At 40.0% G+C, this 13,671-nt stretch overlaps 1 protein-coding gene across 2 annotated transcripts in view; it reads left to right on the top strand.

Moving 5' to 3' along the window:
* The window catches only part of hs6st3b (heparan sulfate 6-O-sulfotransferase 3b), a 52,993-nt gene extending 47,016 nt beyond the window's left edge, over positions 1-5,977 (top strand). Inside the window, exons 2-3 of one of the 2 annotated variants that reach the window (XM_030080971.1) lie at positions 5,212-5,850; positions 5,920-5,977. In XM_030080971.1, coding sequence (XP_029936831.1) covers positions 5,212-5,850; positions 5,920-5,977 — 697 coding nt within the window. Of the gene's footprint in view, positions 1-5,211 lie in introns of both variants that reach the window. The other variant, XM_030080970.1, reaches the window with a different exon arrangement.
* The last annotated feature ends 7,694 nt before the right edge of the window (positions 5,978-13,671 follow it).

Here is a 13,671-nt window from a genome sequence, read left to right as displayed (position 1 = left end):
ATGTAACATAAATTGCCCAAAGTTTCTTTCACAGTTTTTTTTCTTTAACACATGAAATGTCTGACCCTTGCAATGGGTCTTCCTGTACAGGGAAAAGTGAAATTCTGAGTCCTTGACGGAATGGTCTCAAAGCACGTTCTAGACCCTGGATATGAGAATTCAGCAAGTCATAGATGAGTGGCTTTAATTAGATTCAGAATATCAAGAGAGATTATGATTATTAAAAAATATTAAAATTACAATTGTCCTGGTGACTCAGTTGTCTAAGATTATCATATATATCGTCCCCCAATCCTTCCTCTCTCTTATGACTGTCCAAAAATCTTAAAAAAAAAAAAAAAAATCATCTTCAAACAACAACCGCCACTATTCTTTGCTTAATTCTTTTGGACAGTGGTGAACTAAGGAACAGAGAGATCAAGGCTATTTTTCCCAAGTGAAGTTCTCGGGAGACTTTGCTGGACAGTAACCAAGCAGATGAAGTGATTCCTCTTCGGAAAAAAATCTGAAGTATTTGCTTCAAATGGGACAGCCCTCTCCCCACAGCCACCATCGCCAGCACCGTACATCCTAATAACATCACTCAGTCTTACTGCCATACAGGGGCATGGTCTGTCTTTAGTTATTTACCATTTACTGTGTTACCCTTTGCTCTCAACAAAGTTCTACTCAGCTCAGGGAGATAGTTATTGTTTTCCTTCTCCCTGTTGTCTTGCCCACCCTCAAGCACCTGCGACGATATCCACCTCCCACACTTCAGCGTCTTGACAAGTGAATTCAGTTCCTCCACTTCCAAATGCCGTGTGCTGAGGCTTAAAGTACAATGTCTTTTTTTTAGCAGCATGCAATCACGGAAGGGCAGCGGGCTGAAATCATGTCATTGAGGCTAATTATGGGCAATTAAAAGCCAGTTGGCTGTTGTGCTGACATTAGCCAAGGATGAACAGCGGTACCGTCTGCTCCGCTGTGTCCCTGCTGTATGCGGAAATTACGGGTTTAGGGGCCGGTCCACTGTCACTCTTAACGGGGAGCAGGCCTTTTTTGTCCTTCATAGTCGACATGATCCGTCATTGTTCTATTAGAGCGCTGAGTTTAAAATTGTTGCAAAACTAAATTTCACAGTGAGAGGTTGCTAATGCCAGTGTGCAGTGTTGTCATTATGAGGCAATACATGAGCGCCATGAAACATATGCCGCACCTACATTAACCAGTAGTGCTTGTCAGCTTAATTGCAATTCAAATGGTTGATAACATGTGAGCATCAAATTGTATCATAGTCTTGGATTGTTTCTATACATGTTCAACTTTTCTTTTTTAACAAATGTCAATCAATCATATGCCAATGCATGCAGCATTTTAAAAGTGTTTATATATCTTTTTCCATATCCATCAACAACATCTGTTAAAATGAAGCTTCCAACCTTGGCCAAGTTTCAGTATGCCTGTCAGCATTGGTTGTTTCCTCTGTCCACTTACCATTCCTTGCTTTAGTTTCCATTCTGATCCATACTTTTCCGTCCCTCTTCATCTCCTTTTAATGAGGCTTGTTTAGTCTATGCTCTAGTGGAGTCATGCTGCTGGTGCTGCTGCTTTAGAGATGAGTATTCTGGAGCTGAGTGAGATGCAATATACCTCCCATTATTACTGATTCATGATCAACTCGAGTTCTGCAGGATTCTCGACTTAAACACTTGAAACTGGGTTGGTAACACTTGGCTAAAAGATGTTAAAGTGTCGCTATTCAAGCATCTACATTATTAACATGATTTTTTATTTAAATTCAAATTTAAATTGCTTACCACAGTAATGCTTTGATTTTCAAAATGTGTTTTCTTTACAAAAAATAACTGTTATAAATATAATGTTTGCTGAGTGTGATATATTTTGGGGTATTATATTGATTATAAAGCAGACTAGAGGTAGTGGTAACTTGTTAGGCCCCCTCACCCCTTTAGAAGTCCATCTGTATCACTCAGGGAAGGGCTCTCTGAGACAGTTCTGCAGACTCGTTGACGCTGATGCGTTGTGACACTGATGGTGCACACAGCTGACCTTTGGGCTGTTGAGTGCGCTCAGACAACACTTGCTGCATGTGTTTATGTCCCAGAGACACTCTAATGAGGATGTGTCTGCAGCCAGCCCACTCCTGGAGTAAGTGCCAGGATGCAGCTGCTGCCACTAGGGCTCTAATCACAGCTTCTTGTCTGACTCATAGTCAGAGGGGGTATTCCTATGTCATTTTAAGGACAAATAATCCCCAAATAAACTCAAGACCTTTATTCTTCTGCTCTTTGCGTGTACGTTAACTGGATTGGACTGCTTTCTTAAGTCTGAGTTTAGAACAAAATATGAATGAATGAAAGAATGAATAGTTTATTTTCAGTCATACATTGTATGGAACGGCACTTAACACTGAATGTGAATATACAACAAAATATTATCATACCTGTTCACAATGATCCATTACACACAGCAAATTTCCCCATCAATGACCTTCATAATTTCAACTTATCACTGAACCCATTCCATAATTGAACCCCCAAATCTGAAACAGATCTGTATTTATAGATCTGTATATTTGTATATCTCGCAAAAAAGTTGTACATCCTTGATTGATACTACACCAATGCATTCAGTTCATATGTCTACACATGGCCCGTCGTATATTATATCGCTAAAACATCTCAGGTTAAGGTTACAGCCGAAGTTAGCCGCCAGGTTATGGTTAAGGTTAGGTGACTAAGACAGCCAAGGTCAAGGTTACAGTTATGGCTAAGGTTAGGCACAAAAAAAAAAGATTAAAGTTGGGATGATGTTTGTCTTAGGTTAGGCAACCGCAGTTTTGGCTAAGGTTAGGCAGAAACAAAAGAAAACATAACTAACAAGCAGTTTCCATGATTTGGGAAATTAACCTGCGTAAACCTCAGGTTTAAGGCAAGTGTTTACACCCATCCACCAATCCAGCCTCTGCACCCCTCTTTATCACTGTGCTCTTTCAGTGTGATTGAAATCGTGTTGACTGTTTGATTCTCATGAGCTTCATCTGCTATTCCACTTGATTTGAAGAATATCATACAAAATCACAGTGAATTGCGTTTTGTAACTAGAGGCACACATTTGAGACGACAACATGCCCACTCTTTGCAATTTAATCCCATCTACAGTTTCCACACAGCATCACATTTACTTTGCGTGGTTCTTGTGGCAGGGAGAAAATGTGATTCTTGAAATTTGACAGTGAGTCATGAGTCTGAGATGACCTGACTTGGCACTCCCAAAACACAATTATGTAATTTTTATTTATATCCTAATGATAGTAATTTTGAGGGTTGCCCCGGTGGCTCACCTGGTAGAACATGTATCATGTATCAAAGCTGAGTAGTTACCTGAGTTTGAATACAGCTTGGGCCCTTTACTGCTTCACTGTCATCCCATCTCTCTCCCCTGCTTCTCCTGTCTCATTCTACTGTCACTATCAATAAAGCAGAAATGCCAAAAAAATAATAATATATATATATATATAAAAAAAAAGTAATTTCCTAGCTATATTGTAGCTGACAGTCCTGTTCAAAAACCACTGAATAATATTTTCAGACTCATCATGGGTGGTGAGTTGTAGCAGACTCACACTCTGACCCTGACCATGATGTAATCTCATTGTTTTTATCTTTGAAGAACTTAGGACTGATTTAATGGGACAGGAAAGGACAAAAATGGAACATATAGTTGTTAAAAGGACAATATGAAGAACAGAATGAGCAGTGTAATCTCCCCAGACTAAAAAAAATAGCCAGAATGAAGTTTATACAGAATATTCCGTATGTACAGTTTAAAACATACACTTTTCAGCTCAGTGTCCTTTTTGGATCCAACCCTGAAGGACTAGCAAACACTGAATAATAAGCACTAGAGACTGAAAGATTGTTTGTGCACATACTGTATGTGCAACCTTCCTATTTCCATTCCTGGGTGTGAGACTGTGTGGATGTTTGTTGTGTTGAGAGAACTGAAGCGTGGAGCAGCTTTGGAGTCAGTGTGAAATCTCAGCGGCGCGCTCCACTTTATCCGCCCAGACTGTTCTCTGGGGTCGTATCATTAAATATTCACGTGGCACTCAAAGGACATCATCTTAGGAGAGGTTTGCCCAGCCAACACCTGTCCCATCTCTGCTCTCCATTGAAGCACGCTTTGACATACCTGTGGTTCAGCAGGATGAAAGATCTCCTTGGAGGTCCTCAACCTTGGCATGAAGGACAGATCTAACTTTCAAAATGTCACTTTGTAAATCGAATGTCAATCCCGAGCTCAGTCAACAAAACACTGACGGCTCAATCTGACCAACGTAAAGCTGACATGCTTTGTCAGTGTGAGGTAGATGTTTCTGATGACTGATAAATTATGAATAGTCAGTTCGGCCTCCATAAAGGCGTTCTGTTTTCACATTGATTATCAATAATACTTCTGTGTGTTTCGGGGCAGAAGCTGGCTGCTTTCCTTCCTCAACCAATGAGCCTCGGCAGTGCTCTCTCCTTTGAATGTCCTTATGTTGGCACTGCAGAAAACTGATGAATTGAAGTAAAGCTTCCTCGTTTGTCTTCCATGTTCAGTGCCTGTCCTTAGGCATACAAGGATTGAGGAGATAGTCACTCTCTGGAGGAGAGGCAGTGGTGTGTATAAAAAAGGATAGCACTCATTTACCAGCTCCTCACCACCAAAATGCCAGTGGAATACATTTTCTCCTCTAAAAAGTCATGCTGTGATTGGTAAACAAATGATGGGCTGAGTACTCAGTTCAAATTGCAAAAAAGTAAGCCACAAAACTGAAACCTCGTTTTTCTTCAACATTGAGAGGCTTCACATTTGGTGAGCCAACTTTGCTAGATTTCTGTCCATGGTTTAATCAATCTGTCATAAATCTCAGTTATTTTCAGTGCTGGCAGGTATGGGAAAATATGAAATGATACAAAGTGCAACTTTTAGTTGCATTTCCTTTGATCACATATCTCTCTGATGCAAGGACTTAATATTCAAGGGCAATAGAGAGAAAACTCTGATAATCTCATTAGTGAAACTTTCAGTTTGCCAATTAGCATTCAACCTTGAAGTTTGATACATAGTCAGAGAAGTCACCATCTGTCAGCACAATGCAGGGTAGCCCTCTGTGATGTTGATGTGCTCACAGCTCTCTGACTGTGTTTGTTTTGGCTGCAGGAACTTCTACTACATCACCATGCTGCGCGACCCAGTCTCCCGCTACCTCAGTGAGTGGAAGCATGTACAGCGTGGAGCCACATGGAAGACCTCCCTCCATATGTGTGATGGACGCTCGCCCACCCAGGACGAGCTACCCACCTGCTACACTGGGGATGACTGGTCCGGTGTCACCCTGACTGACTTCATGAACTGCCCATCCAACCTGGCCAACAACCGGCAAGTCCGCATGCTAGCAGATCTCAGCCTGGTGGGCTGCTACAACCTGTCATCTATGAACGAGAGCGAGCGCAACCACATCCTGCTGAGCAGTGCCATGAGCAACTTGAAGAACATGGCCTTCTACGGCCTGACTGAATACCAGCGAAAGACGCAGTACCTGTTTGAGCGGACGTTCAGCCTACGCTTCATCTCCGCTTTCACGCAGATCAACAGCACGCGCGCCGCCAACGTGGACCTGAGCGAGCCCGTGCGCAAACGCATTGAGGAGCTCAATTTTCTGGATATGCAGCTGTATGAATATGCGAAGGACCTGTTCCTCCAGCGTTTCCAGTTCACCCGCCAGCAGGAGCACCAGGAGGTGCGCTTGAGGAGGCGTGAGGAGAGGCGCTGGCTCCGGGAGCAAAGAGAGCAGGGCAGGTCCTGGCTGCCCAAACGCAGAGGGGATGGAAATAGAAGTGGGAAGGGGGGAGGGTTGGGGAAAGGGAGCGACGGTGAGTTTCCCGCCACCACGGAGGACTACACAAGCCAAGTGGCCCGTTGGTGAGGCCATGCTCCTGCAAAGAGAGAGAGCAAGAGAGAGAGGAGCTAATGCGGATTCCTCGCAGAACAATCTCATTATGCACTTTGACTCTCTCTCATATTAGATCTCTCTCTCTTTTTGTCTCACTACTGTATTAATCTATCTACTGCATCTATCTGTTTCTCAGCTTCAGTGTGATCCGAGTGCTCTGCTAGTTACTTTATGGTCATGAAACTGCCAAGTCTGTGAGTCTCACAGCAGCTCTGCCTTGGAGTGCCCTTTGGTGTCTTAAATCTTTAAATGGATGGTTTTACTGATTCTTTTCTAATGGTTGTTTATGTTATGTTCTCTCTTTTGCCTTGGTTATTTATATTCACGCTGATTGTGATAACTATTTAAAGACAGTAAAATAAGCTGAGAGGAGAAACAATCAGAAGGAGCTGTCTATTGAGCGATGTTCTTTTCTTTTTTTAAATTTATTTTGAAGTTCACTTGCAAATCAGTGAATGTCAGTCATTGTTTTTGTTGCAACTGGCAGAAAAATGATTCCACTTGGAAAATATATAAAAGAACTTATTGTTGCATGTCACATGTCCACATTATATTTACAATTGGGGAATGGAGAGTGACTTACAAAAGATAAAAGCCAAAGTAAATAAACAAGAAATATTTCTTTCCTCCTTTTTTGCCAATGAAACCCTCTCTGAAGACCATGTTTTGTGTGGAAATGCAGTACCTGTTCTTTTTTGACAAAATCATATCAAATGCAGTATATCTCTGATTCTGATATTTTGCTTACAGTGCAATACATTATTTTCTTGAGTGCAATACTTTGCAGGATGTAACACCTCTCCCTCCCAAAGACAAAATATCCTCCAGACAATGTTCAGACTTCAGCCTACAGTACATTTTGAAATCCCACAATTCCTCCTCAGCTGCTATCTGTGTACCCTGGTATAGAAAGTCAATCATAAAGTCACAAAGAGGGGATTACCTTCTGAAGAAAAATGACCTATATTTCATTCCTGTCCATGCCCTGAACCTTTGGTGAGACATTAAGTTTTACATGACAAATGGAAAGAAGTACTCAAGTACTCCATGATGGAAAAAAAAGAAATTTTTTCTTTTTGACTGATTAATTTTTGAAGTAGTGGGCTGCAGAGATAAAAAGCTGGTAAATACTACAGGTGATGAAATGTCAGTGTGGTTTGACTGTGAATGAGGTGATCAGCATTCGGCTCTCGTGCCCCTCCCCATCACACTGGCTGCTTTTACATGTTTGTAGAGCCCACGGCAACTGCACTGTGGGCAGTGAGGGAGCTCTAATGCCAGCAGACTGCCACTCTACAAAGACCAGCCTCAAAGCAAAAAGTCGCGAACTAAAACACGTCCATCATCTCTTTTGCCTGATCGTTTCTGTTCACTTAAATCCAATCTGTGTGGCAATACATGAAAAAAACGAATCAGGTTGTTTTTTGTTTTTTGTTTTTTTCAAATAGACCTCAACGACCATGATGCTCTTATGCCTCTTATCTCATGCTCATTCAAAATGTCTGCTTATCAAATTAAATGCTCAGTAAATGTCAGCATTGAAGTCATACTGCTGCTGCTACGCTAACAATAATTTCTTATGTTTGTACTCTGATTGCAGTTACTGATAAAATACCTCTAATGGCACTGTTTTGTTATGTTAAATACAGTCAATCATGTTTTTGTCTTGAATGATTAATCCAACAGGATAAATGCAGTTGCTTTATTATTGCAGGCTCAATTGTTTGAGCTTTTAGTAACTGTATGGGTGCACGTATAGACATGTGTTGTGTATGTATGTGTATATAGGAGGGAGGTTTTAAGTTTAAAACTCATTTATAACACCTGATCAAGAGTTTCAAAACAGCTACCACCAACATAACTAAATCCTGATTCAACCAGTATGTGATTTTACGTGTTCATGTAGCACTCACTCCCTTTATGTGGAATGGCATGCTGATTTGTAGTGAGGAAATTTGATGTAGGACAAATTTTGATAAAAATCCTTTCTGGCAATTTCCAGTTTGACTCAAAAGCATGCCTTGGTGCAAGCCCTTGTGACAATGCTGTGCACATCCCTTGTTAATTAATTGCCATCCAGTGTGCTTCTTTTGGTTTCCAGTGCAAATATTAAGTTCAACCAGTTGGCTACTGCTACCATAGCAATCGGTTGATTAGCTGTCAGTTACCAGCACAACTCTAATTTCTCTGGCTAACCACCAGGCTGATTTTCTCTTAAAAATGGAAATTGCCAGAGGGCCTTTTACTTGAGAAATTTCATTAAATAAATTGACACACTGCTTCACTGCTGTGTCACAAAATGTATAAGTATCACACGGACCCTCAGTGACACATGACATAAAGATTAGCCTCATGGTTTTAATGAAACACTCCTTCAAGTGTTAGGAATGTGTTATAAACTGGAATTGTGTGTGTGTGTGTGTGTGTGTGTGTGTGTGTGTGTGTGTGTGTGTGTGTGTGTGTGTGTGTGTGTGTGCGCATGTGTATGTCTGTGTTATTATCATTGTAAATTTAGCACAGCTTGCCTGCAACTTTGATTAATTTTGCAAATCATTTATGAAGATTCATCGCCCCAGCATCATCAACATTGTAGACAGAATGCTCATTTTTAAATTTGTGATGTGATCAACTGTTAAGACTCGTGTGAGGCTCTTGCAGAGGCCAGCATTCATTTCAAAGTGGCACTTTCTGTACTATGATCCATCTATGTCAGCCTTTTCTGCTCATTCCCTATCTGAATAGAGCAAATACTCAAGTGGGCTGACCTGCCTGTGCTGAAAAATGATAAATAAAAAAGTATACAGCAGAAAATGAGTTTTAGTATTCCTGTGACTTTGTCATTATTTGCTACATCCTAAAACAAGTTCCACAAACTTTTGAAGTTAGAAAACTGCAAACTATCAGACAGTGGTGTAAAGTGAGTAAGGAAAACAGAGGCCAACACGCAGTCGTCACTCTAAATTGTACTGCCATCCCCAGAAATGTGTGACATGCCACTTTGTGGAAGAATGATTTTAATAAACTTGAACTGCCACTAAATAAAAGTGCACATCTCTGAGGAGCTGATTGAACTGTATTTGTTTGTTTATTTCTATATTTTTAATTGTTGCAAAAGAATGGCTTTGCCTGATGGAAAATAAGAGTATTGCCAGCATCCACGTGATGGTGAAAGAGAGCTTTCTTAGTGTAAGAATTTGTATGTTCCTGTCAAAAGTATTGTGATGAAATGAACAGTCTTAAAGCCTTTTGGCGTGTAATATTTAATCTGCCATTTTCTTGTCAGATCTGCAAAAATGAGTGAATTCTACTTAAAATATCAGAAATAAATGCATTGAATGGCCATGATATCATGGTGTGTGTTGTTGATTATTGCTCAGGCAGGACTTTTAGAACTGCGGTGCTAAAATGGAAGAAGTAATTTTATGGTTGAGTATACATGTTTGTCACAATGCCTGACTCACTTACATGTTTATTCCACTTTTTTTGATCACTTGAGTCTGAATGGTCCTCAATTAACTCAACCCTATCAGCCTGGTTTTGCATCCTACGCATATCAAAATATCTTGATATGGTTTGGGTATTTTTTTCAATGGACCATTTTTAATTTAAAAGGTAGTGGAAAGTAACTGCAGCTAGTCCTTTCCCTTAAATCCCACATATTCTTTCCATAACCACTGATAATTGGTTATAAGACATACTCTGTCCAGGGTAATTATTAAAAACAAAACAAAACAAAACAAAACATATTCAAACATCTACAAATGTTTCAAAATCACTTCAAAGCCATTGGCTGCTCAAGGGATGTTAGAAAATGCTTTAGAAAAATATTTGCCTTTGAACATGTGTGTTTAAAAAGTCCGTTTTTAGCTCTAATGACAAAATATACTTGACAAGATGAACTCGATCAATAGACAGATTGATATGTGCCTACAAATTTTAGCCCATGTGTGATGCATGCACAAAGTGATTTAATTACTAAATACATCAGTCAGTATATTTTGGTGAGCATTAACTCTTCTAAGGAGAAATTGCAGAGCAGTCCTCTAGCACAGACTAAGGATAGAGGACAAATTGAGAGAATGTTTTTCAGACACTTTTCCATCTTGCTAAAGGTCAGGAAAGAATAATGTAGAATGTTCAGACCCAGAAATAGCCGGCTACACAATCACAGACAGCGTAATCACTTGTCTCTTCCCATTCACCGGTATTCAGAAGTAACAAGGTACAGAGGTGCCTGCTACTTTTATAATGTCACTGTGGCCATTTCCAAGACAAGCAGACCCACTGTTTACATTAGGAAATTGTCATGACATTTCAATTTATCTCTCATCCCGACTTCAACTCAAGTAAGTGCAATGAGCAAACGTTTTTTCATCATATAGCTGAAATACCACTCTTGATTATAATATCACTGAGCTACCTTAGACACGAATGAGATATTAGATCTGAATAATATTTACCAGGTAAAAACAATATCTGGAGATACATTACATCCATGTTGTGATATACTCATATCAATAAGACAAAGTTTGGTTTTTCACAGAGTGAGTCACGGAAAAGAAAATGAAACATAAGACACCCACACGCTCATATTGTTCGCCAAGATCACTGATTGACTGTGAACTAGTGAAACAATAATATTCCCTGTCAACCCACGGTCTGCTTCAGGTGCCTCAGTGAAGCTGGACGGAGTTCACTGGTACAGTATACTCATGCCACACATGCCCCATTCACGTGCCTGTGATTATTATCAGTTTCAACAGTATGGATAACCCTAGTCATTTAACAGCCGACCATGTGCAACAACTTGAAAAAGATTTTTTTTTTTTCCTTTTATGCCAAGTCATACTTAAGAGCCTGGCTTGAAAAGAAGTTGCTCGAAAACTTCAAGTGATTCTGAGTGCCACCAGCAGTGAAGATTGATGGGTAGGCTCTTTTTTTTTTTTTTAACTGAAAAAAAAAAAAGTGTAGAGGGAACAGACATGGATCTTGAAATTTTTATCTCAATTGTCATTATAAATAGGTTAATTTTTTGCACTCATATTTTCATATTTTAAATGTGGAAAAATAAAACCAATCCTAGCCATCTGTTTAATTTAGCCATACTGCTGCTACTACTTCTACAACAACAACAACAACAACAACAACAATTTCACAAGTGAACTCAGTTTGACGATAGTAAAATCCTTGCCTTCAATGATGTATCTTTGAATAAATTTAATATTAACTCTACCAAGTAAAACACACAGATAATGTCAGCAGTGCTTGTGAGCGCATATCTCTGATAAGGCAAAAGTGCCTCAAGGCAAAAAAGTAGGCTGCATGTGACAATAAAAAAGAGGTTATTTTCAACCAAAATAAAAGTCCTTGGTGTGTTTTTGAAATCACGCAGCATGATATTGTAGCACAGTTGGTTGTATTGAAGCTCAGGCTTTCATGTGGTCCTTCTGCTGTTGGGCCTGGTGTTGCCAGTGTGTGGAGGACCAGATCAAAGAATCAAAGAAAGCACAACAAGGGCTCAGCAGAGAATATAAGCATATAGATCCTCAAATTAGCATGCAGGGCACCTATTTCACCCATTGTGCACACTCAGTGAACGCAGGATGTAGTACAGCTTGCAGCATAAGACAAACAGCCCACTTTGAGGTTCCTGAATCATTACTCTCTCCCCTTTTTGTGGAGCAGCTGATTTTGTGAAAGCCATGAAAATATAGAGGACACTGACATCTACAGGCCTTGAAACAGAATTGCCACTTCTTTCCTCAACTCATCGGCTGTTAATTCCCATAAGCACATAAGACTTCCATCATTTTCCTTATGACCTTTATATGAAACTAAAATTAAAAGAGTAATTGGCCAGTATCTCCAACTTTATTAAGTTTTCTCATTACTCTAAATGACCATAAATCAAATTTGCTTTACTTCAATCTAAAATTTTCACCACTAGATGGGGTAACCAGCACTGCTCTCTATAATTACTGTCACTCCAAATGCACATGAACCACAGAAGAAAGGCTGTGGAATTAAATAAGCAACTCTTGTAAGAGCTGCTGCATGCATGTTTCTGATAATTAAAGCTGAGAAATTGAAAAAGAGAAAAGCAAGTGACTGAAGAAAGGTTAATTTCACAGAGATTAGTGTTCACTGAAAACAGACAAAGTTCACAGTTATGGATGCCCTTAAAATAATCAGATTAACTTTAGATTTATGTTTTGTTGAGGGAATCTGTGTAGGATAAAGGGCAGTTTTTATGGGTATGCAAGTGGAATGCACGAGTACAAAAAGCAAAAGACTTCAGCAAGGGGATGTAATGTATAGGACGTAAGCATGGCGCACCAATATGGGATTAGGACAGGTGGGACAGTATTAGCACAGTTCATGTACCTAAAGGCCGTGTGACCTCTCATTAACAGAATTTAAAAGCAGCCAAAGCCACAAAATGTGACAACGGTTGGTGTTAGAATACATCTTCGTGGAGGTACAGTGACATAAAGATTGAAAAAGTAGAAAACACAGGTATTCTCCTGTAAGGTCATGGATTGCTGGATTCTGTCTGTTCTTCTGTGACTCAGTTTGACAGTGACATTTCCCTCAGAGAGAGCAATATGGTGACCTTTCAGCATGGCTCTTGATGCTCTTGTCAGTGTGACAGATCAGATAAATCCTCCTTGCCATCATTGTACCTGGAAGCCTGCAGTCACACAAAGGGGAAGATTTATGAATTAATCATAACTGGTTTGTTTGTGTGTGTACATGTATATAAATGTACATCTATGTTGGCTATGTGTGTGCACCTACCAAATAGTATACAAGTTACAACACTAGTGGTGAACAAAACACCACTGGAAGAAATAACTAGACAATAAAGTGATAAAATGTTTCATTTCATGATTTTTTTGCACAAGGTCAAATTATTTTTTGGATAAAGTCACTGATATTTCCAAATAGGGCATTGTTTAGATTAGATTTCTATTCAGAATGACAAGTAACTAACAAAACCTAGTTGTTACTGCCATATCATGTGATGTTCATACCGTCCCCTGACAAACAGTCCAGCACAGGCATTTGGCAGTAATTGCACTCTTGCATCATACCACCTTCGGCACATAGACGCTGCTGTGCCATGATGTGGCCACTTGGGTGGAGCATGACCAGCAGGCAGGCTTGCCAACCAGCAGTCTGAAATTCCAGTCTGCTGATCTGTTTTTCTGATGTGTTTGGCTGTACGCTTCCATCATTCCACCATTCCACACATACCGTGTTAAATCTACTGGAAACAATGTGTTGTCTCCATAAATACCGGCCTAATCCCAAATCTGGCACCAGATAAATGACAAGGATATAACCTTGAAGTTAGCTGCACATGCTCCATATTGGCATAGGGCTATTGTGCACTTTGTAAAGTCTTGGCACAATGCAGAAAAGGCACAGTGTCACTGTCGGTGAGACTGATAGAGAGGTGAAGCCTAGAGCCACTGTCTGCAACCTAAAGGAGCTAGAACACTAATAAGTCTTGACATATATGTGTATTTTTTTGTGATCACCCTCAAATATGCTTAATGAAGTTGCTGTGCAATATTAGCAAATCTCACCCCCTGATCTCTCTCTCTCTCTCTCTCTCTCTCTCTCTCTCTCTCTCTCTCTCTCTCTCTCTCTCTCTTTCTCTC

This window comes from Myripristis murdjan, chromosome 21 (genome assembly GCF_902150065.1).
Source record: "Myripristis murdjan chromosome 21, fMyrMur1.1, whole genome shotgun sequence".
Classification (NCBI taxonomy): Eukaryota; Metazoa; Chordata; class Actinopteri; order Holocentriformes; family Holocentridae; genus Myripristis; species Myripristis murdjan.
Note: the sequence above shows the minus strand (reverse complement) of the source record. Positions and strands in the feature narration are given on the sequence as shown.